Source organism: Meleagris gallopavo, chromosome 6, assembly GCF_000146605.3.
Source record: "Meleagris gallopavo isolate NT-WF06-2002-E0010 breed Aviagen turkey brand Nicholas breeding stock chromosome 6, Turkey_5.1, whole genome shotgun sequence".
Classification (NCBI taxonomy): Eukaryota; Metazoa; Chordata; class Aves; order Galliformes; family Phasianidae; genus Meleagris; species Meleagris gallopavo.
The window spans coordinates 3,014,110-3,021,551 of NC_015016.2; the positions used below are offsets into that span (position 1 = coordinate 3,014,110).

The window sequence follows — 7,442 nt, forward strand, 5'->3', positions numbered from 1 at the left end:
TCCATCCATCCATCCATCCATCCATCCATCCATCCATCCATCCATCTAAAATCTTCCTCTGGAGTTAGAGAAGTTCAATAATCTGCATCTGAAGATACTGTGCCATATCAATGCAATTTTTTGAGCACTAAGAGGCATTTGCAACACACTAAATTAAAAATAAATCATGATAAACTAAACTTCATGACCGAAGTTGTCACACCTTGTAGGAGCAACAACTCACAGCAAGAGTGGTGAGCCAGAGGCAAATCCCATAAAAACTCAAAAGTAAAACATTCTCTCTGACTTCCATGACTTTGCAATGGGGTCTTTTGTCTTTACTAAACTGTCAGTCGTTTTTCGCCTGGGGCCTCTTCAAGACTTGCTGCTCAAATTTCCCTGTGCTTTCAAGCACAGGAAGAAACCGCTGGGAGTGGAAGAGGCCCAGCATGGACTAAGTTTAGCCTGGCAGGTGACTGCCCACTTCAGAAACTTCCAAACATGTGAGCACAGTAGAGAAATTGCTTTCTAAAAGTGCTTCTACTGAGATGCACTGTGGGCCAATAACAACAGTGGTGATGACAATGGGAACATGTAACACCTGTGAGGAATGAAACCAAGGGGAAACATAGGTTGGAGAGAGAGAAAGACGAGAGGGTGTTGGGTGGTTGAACCCACGTGGTGGCCAAGTACAGCTGACTAGAAGTCTGATCTTGGAGCCTCCAGCATGTATGTGTAAAGAGCTCCCACTCTGTTCTCGAGAAAGACTTGTCCAAATTCTCACTGAGGTTTTCTAACACCCTGGAAGGCTGTAAAGTGGGCAAAGACCTGCATCTCCACGTCTTACCGAAACACAGTGTTATTTATTATTTCAAGCTGGATGTGTTGATACAATGCAAGGAGTAACCAGACAAACTTTCTTCTGAATTAGACATGTTCTTAAAAACTGGATGCCTTTACTATGTTTTGGGGGCATCATTTACTCAAAAGCAAGTAGAAATCATCCCACACGTGTTGAATATTAGGAAAAATTTCTGCTCTGAAAGAGTGTTAATGCAGTGACAAAGGCTGCCCTGAGAAGTGGTGGATTTACCATCCAAGGAGGTGATCAGGAGCTGTGGAGATGGGGCACTGAGGAATGTGGTCAGTGGACATGGTGGGGACAGCTCTGTGCCACATTCTGTCTGGTGAGCTGTTGACAGAGCTCTCCTGGTGTAAATCAAGGTTAGAGTGAACTGATGAATGGTGCCGAAGAATGTTCCAGAAGGAAGGGGTTCATTATTATGTTGGGATTTGAGTCATATCTGTCCCAACAAATAAGGCAGAAAAAGTCATCTCTCTCCTATGCAAGCCTTGTTGTATCATGCTTTCCAAGCATCTGTGTTGCAAAGGACCTGCACTCCCGCCACAAGCTACAAACTCACTCTCTGCTGGGACCCAAACACCAAGATAAATGGGACCTCACACTGTTTCCATCCAGGTAAAATACTTGCCATCATTCAAAATTACGTTCAGACATCCTTTACCCCCATGAACTGAATTTATTTAATAATAACATTTTTAAGTCTTTTTTTTTCTTCCTCGTGCACAGTAATAAAACACAAGTAGCTTCTGCTTTTTTAATTTCTCTCATCTCAAAGCACTTCTCACGCTTACATCCACTGTTAAGTCATACATTTCTCCTACATTCAAGCTATCCTGAAATACAGTCAGTGCAGTTAATTTCAGCCCAAAACAAATTCCTCGGACAACTATTCTCTCACAGTCTCACCTCAGCTCATTGCTGAAGCGGGATGTGTCTGCTTTTTTCCCCTGTGGGAAGCCCTTTCATCTCTTCTTGCAGAAAAAGAAGCTTTTATTTTTGAGTGTCCCTGCAGATGTTCTGAAGCCTTCAGGGCTTCTCAAGGAGAACAGGTTTCACAAGGCCTCAAGATCACAGTGCTCCACAAAAATAAGTTCTGTTTTTTCCCCAGGCACCAATATCAGTGCATGCTGCTACGATAAGCACATCAAGTACCGGCACAGGAAAATGTGATTATTAGGGATAATTGCATACGGCAAGCCGTGTCCCTTCCAGGTCCCCACAGCTGTCTCTGCATGACCTTTTTGTACCCAGGACATTGGGTACACGTCAACCTCTGCTAATTTTAGCAGCTGAAATGTTGGCACCTAAATCCCTGCCTCATCCCCTCCTTCATGGATCGCCATCTCCATGGGCTGATTCAATCCATCCCAATATAGGTGTCAAGCATCAACACAAAGAACAACTCTCCAGAGAACTTTTCTCTGCTGGTTGTCAATGATCTGTTTGGGGTCAATGATCCACTTTCTAATGGTCATTCCCCTTTTCTGTGTCACCAACAGATGACTCCTGTTTTGCATTAGTCTTATTACTTTTCAGGAGAGAAGAATTTATTTCTGGCAATACGTCCCCCTTCTACTAAAAGAGAGCTTTCAGAAGGGAATGAAGAATAAATGGAAAGGACAACCTTCTTGCTACACAATCTCCTAAGGAAAATCTGTTCTCCAAACTAAGTTCAGGGAAACTGAAATACTTTCTTAAAAAAGCATAAACAGACTCTTCAGAGAAACAAATAGACGAAAGAAAAAGTACAAACAGCCCAAACCAACCATCCAACTAACTCAACAAACAAAACTCTTTTCTCTGAGTTTCTAGCAACATTAAATTGCACACAATCTACTTCATAAAATTTAACTTTGGGGTCTGATCCTGTAGGGCCATATAAGTATAGAAGTTAAAGTCTTCAAAATAAAACTCTGGAATATTTCTGCATACTTAAAAGGTTGTAACTCACATTTATGATGACTGAGATCCCAATTCAGGCCTTGCTATTGACCAAGAAGCAGTAAGAAAAGTGGCAGGAAAACTTGTATGATTCTAGATTGCAGAATCATGTTGATGGACCATTATCATGGCCGTGTATTGTAACAGATAAGAAGAAGGAATAAGAATTATTTTTTCTTACACAGACACATTGTAGTTTTGAGACTTTTTACTCTGTGAAAACAAATTCCAGAAATACAACTGTACAATAAATTCTGAGTAACGGATATTGATAATTCGAGATGTTCCAATTAAAGCACACATTTTTATCATTTTCAATGCTATGTTTTGATACAAGTCTGGTTCTTTCAGCTATAGATTGTCTTATGCATGAAGCATAAAAAAAGAACCATCTTCATCCCGAAACGCAGAACTGGGACGTTTGAAGAATTTCAGAACTCATTAAAACATTTTTTCAAATGTTGTACAATGATCTAGGGAGGTATTCTGATCTACACCAGATGGTCTGAGCTCCACCAGAGCTAGGTTATGGAACAGGAAGCAGTATACATTTGCCAGATCCAGCCCTTGCATGCGAATGGCTTCAGTTTTAACAAAAATATTTTTGATTATAAACACTTAATTGAAAAATTCCCAGGAAAATATCTCTAGAGAACATCATCTCCCATTGCTATGAGTATTGGGAAACAAACTACCCTAGAACCAAATAGTTTGTCTGTCAATGCTTTCCTTAGTTCATTTATAGCAGATAATGGGATACTCTCCACAAAAATGAAGAGATATTATCAGGGGATTTACTCATTTTTTAGAAACCCAGTACATGTTTTTTAGTACTTTAAAAACCATTAGAAGAGTTCATAACTTCAAACTGCACTGAAGGGAGAAATAATAATCTGGATGGGTAAGTGTATAGGATGAGTAGTTTCACAAAAATGCAGACATGAATCAATTTCAAATCCTGCTTGGCTGAAAATGTGTTTGATGACTTTTCAGTCATTGTGACTACAAAGATTCATGTCTGTTTCTTTGAGTGATGCTATTTTTTTTTTTTATTACTATTGCAGCTCAACTTTATACTGGACTTAGGTGCCCTTCATACCACAATGTCACAGTATCCCAGCTGAATATTACCATAATGTCATGGTATCCCAACTGAAGGTATGAATGCCCTCTGAAAGAAGTTACTGCAGTTTCCACCCCCTTCCTTTTACAATGCAGGAATGTTAAGTACGGAGGCAGCAACAGAGATATACGAATACCCCCATGTACTGCTTGCCCAAGGTCACAGCAAAGCCCTGCTCATAGCACTGCAGCCTTGACTCTAACACTTCCCAGAACTGAATTCCTTGCAGTGAGAATTCTTCTTGATATAGGTTGCGGGTATTTTTTTATTTTTTTTTCACCAGTATTTAAACTGAAAGGTTGGAAGGTTGTTATGATTTAAGGCAGAAAACCATTGGTTAGGATTCCCAGCTATAGGACACAGTGCAGTTACAGCAGCCCACAGTTCATGAGCCACCCGTGAGAACTTCTGTGGGGTCCTCAGCAGTGAAGAGACACACAGTAGGGTCCCAGAGACATTCATTCCTCACCTCAGACCTGAGCTGGTCTATGGATGGCAGTGGGGCTTTGTGATTTCTTTTCTTTGTCGTTATCTACTCTTGTCTTGTCTCTCCTGGCTCACCATAAGCACAAGCAATCACCACGTCTCCCATGTTATTGGTCTCCCTCATAAACAGGAGGGGGAATAGCTGTTTACAAGGATGGATAGCAATAACACAAGGGCGAATGGTTTTAAACTGAGACAAGGGAGTTTTAGGTTAGATATTAGGAGGAAGTTTTTCACTTTTTCACCCAGAGGGTGGTGAGGCACTGGAACAGGTTGCCCAAAGAGGTTGTGGACGCCCCATCCTTGCAGGCATTCGAGGGCAGGCTGGATGTGGCTCTGGGCAGCCTGGTGTGATGGTTGGTGACCCTGCACATAGCAGGGGGCTGAAACAGGATGAGCATCGTGGTCCTTTTCAACCCAGGCCATTCTATGATTCTATGATGTTAGTTATCCAATTTCTTGCAGGAAACAGGAATTTCTTTGGTTGTTTTAAACTAATAAACAACATACTTCTCATTGATATGCAGTCATCACGTGGCACAAGAAGGAAACCTGTGAGGTGCTGCAGAGCTTCTTTTTTCTCCATCTTAAAGGACAATGCTTTACAAAAGAAAATCTTTCCATGCCTTGCAGTGTCTATGTACTGTGTGCTATTTACTGTGCAAAGCATATAGGAAAGCCACTCCCAAAGATGGGTGCAGAGATTTCTGATATTCCCTGTGAATTTGTATGATGTGGAAGGAACAAGGGAGAACTAGTTATCTTCAGAATTTTCTTCGCTTATTTCATTTCTATAAATCAAGATGCCACTTTTTGAAACTTCATGATTATTTCTGAAAGAATGTGTTTCTTTTTTTTTTTTTCCCCATCACACTTTGAGGGAAATTTTCTTTTACAAAAAAGACTGACTTACCTGCTGAACAGACCATTATCATGGTTAAAAGCATCTGAATGAAAAACAGATCTCCAGCCTCATCTTACTGGAATTCCCTACTTCACAGCTTCATAACCCGTAGCATTTCCTAAATGTTGGTAGTTCCCCATCAAAGGGGTGGTTTACTGCAAGGACAATGATGATGGCAAGTCTCAGGCAGCTGAGAGACTGATTTACACAGGCAAGACCAGTGGCACAAATTCTCTCAAAACCTACTTCAGAAATGTCATTAATTTTGTCTCAGCACACATGAGCAAGACTTCAGCAATCCCAACTGAGATCAGCAGAGATTGCTCTAAGGAGAGAGGCTCACGTTCTGTTAGGGATCATTGGGATGGACTGCCAAAATAGCAGATCATTCAGGAAACCTTTTCTTTTTGATGGAGTTTCTCTCTCCCTTCCAGAATACACAGACACACACGAACACAGCGTTTCCTTGTCATCCAGTTGGGCTTTTCAGGAAAACTGCAGGAATTGCTGCTGGTTCACTCTAAGGAAGTTCCACGCTGGTGATGTCTACTATGGTGTATTGCAGGAGGATAGCAATGAGTCCACTGAATGATCTAAGCCCACCCCAAGCGGCCTTGGCCACTGACTAATCAGTGCCAAGTCCTGCGTATGGTCTATCCTTCTTGGCATCTTCCTATAATATTCCCTACAGAGGAGCTTTTACACCCATTAAGGTCAGTGGAACTTCCAAGCAGCTAAATTTGCTACTTTGGTTATTAAAAGGGTCAAACAGGTCTGGACATTGTTAGATCGAACAAGATTTGGCTTTTAACTTCTCTAATTAGCAGATTCCTCAATGAATTTGCGTTGACTCAACCTACAGCAATCATCTTTTCTGCTTTTTGCCCAAAATACCAAATACCGTGTCAACACCAGAACCACCACCAACCCAAGTCCCACCAGTCCTGGTTGCTTCCTCCCCTTACTGTGTTAAAAGGTACATACTTTGATAGAAGCTGGGTTAAATTCAACTTCTTTTTTGGGCTCTGGTTCTGCTGGTTTAGGTGCTGGTTTGGGTTCTTCCTTCTTGGGTTCAGGTGCCTTCTTAGGTTCAGGCTTCTTCGGAGGCATGGTGCCTTGCTGGTGGGCTGCTTTTGGAAAGGAGAGAAAGAGACAGACAGGCGAGAGATGGCTGCTGCAGGAAAAGTCACCAGTGCACACAGGTCTTTATCCCTGTCCAATCTCTTGAAGTCACAATGTGTCACTCTCAGACCTGTCACATGCCAGAGCTTACAATGGGGCCACTGCTATAAAAGGACAAGACACTTGCCCGGCTATTTTAAAGCCATCCGATACGGCATTGTTACGAATTAGCACTTAAATGGAAGAAGAGATTGGGGGTTTTAGGGCTAGCTGGCACTGGCTCAAGCATTTTTAGTCCGGGTGTGCACGTGTGTACATGTGCACTGAGGAGGTTGGGTTACAGCCCAGGTCCTAGAGATGGGTTTTACCCTCCCGGGGCTCTGCTGACACCTTCCCAGCTCACCTGCTGCAGACTGTCTCTCTTTCAGGCTGGTTGGCACCCCTGGCCTTTGTTGTGACATGGCCCGTTGAATGGCAAGCACTGGCTTATATTTAGATATGAGGATGGAGTGGTATGGGAGGTCAACCGTCATCATAACAGCTGGTGCAGGGAAGAATTCGTATCCCAGATCACATAAAGCTCCTGGGAAGGAGAAAAGAATGAATATTGCTCACAGCAGAGTGCATCTATCAAGCAGGAATACATACACACACCATGCACGCACACTCTGGGATAGCACTGGGTGTCTGTAAGTACAGCCTCATGGCTGAGATTTTCCAGACCATTTTGAAGACTTGAATGCCAAATTCCCATTAAAATAACTAAGATAAGGGTATCTATTCAAAGCTTTTCCTAATCTCAGCCTTACTTTGGTTTAAATAACCCCTTCAAAGCCAAACAGTTAACAATTTTTGGATTTGTATTTACTTACATTATTTTTCTAAATCAAGATTTCATGATTATAGAATTCATTTCAGTCATTTCCCCATTGCATAGAATTTATTTCTTAGCCACAGAATATGATTGCTAACTGTTCCAAATTACAAATGTGTTTGAGATGGAGATCTATGCTGGTGTTTCA

The 7,442-nt window shown here is 41.9% G+C and overlaps 1 protein-coding gene across 1 annotated transcript in view; it reads right to left on the bottom strand.

Annotated features, from left to right (window-relative positions):
* Positions 1–6,498, bottom strand: part of MYL3 (myosin light chain 3) — a 34,837-nt gene extending 28,339 nt beyond the window's left edge. The window contains exon 1 of the mRNA XM_003206911.3: positions 6,283–6,498. Coding sequence (XP_003206959.1) covers positions 6,283–6,408 — 126 coding nt within the window. The 5' untranslated portion in view covers positions 6,409–6,498. The remainder of the gene's footprint in view (positions 1–6,282) is intronic.
* Positions 6,499–7,442: the final 944 nt, after the last annotated feature.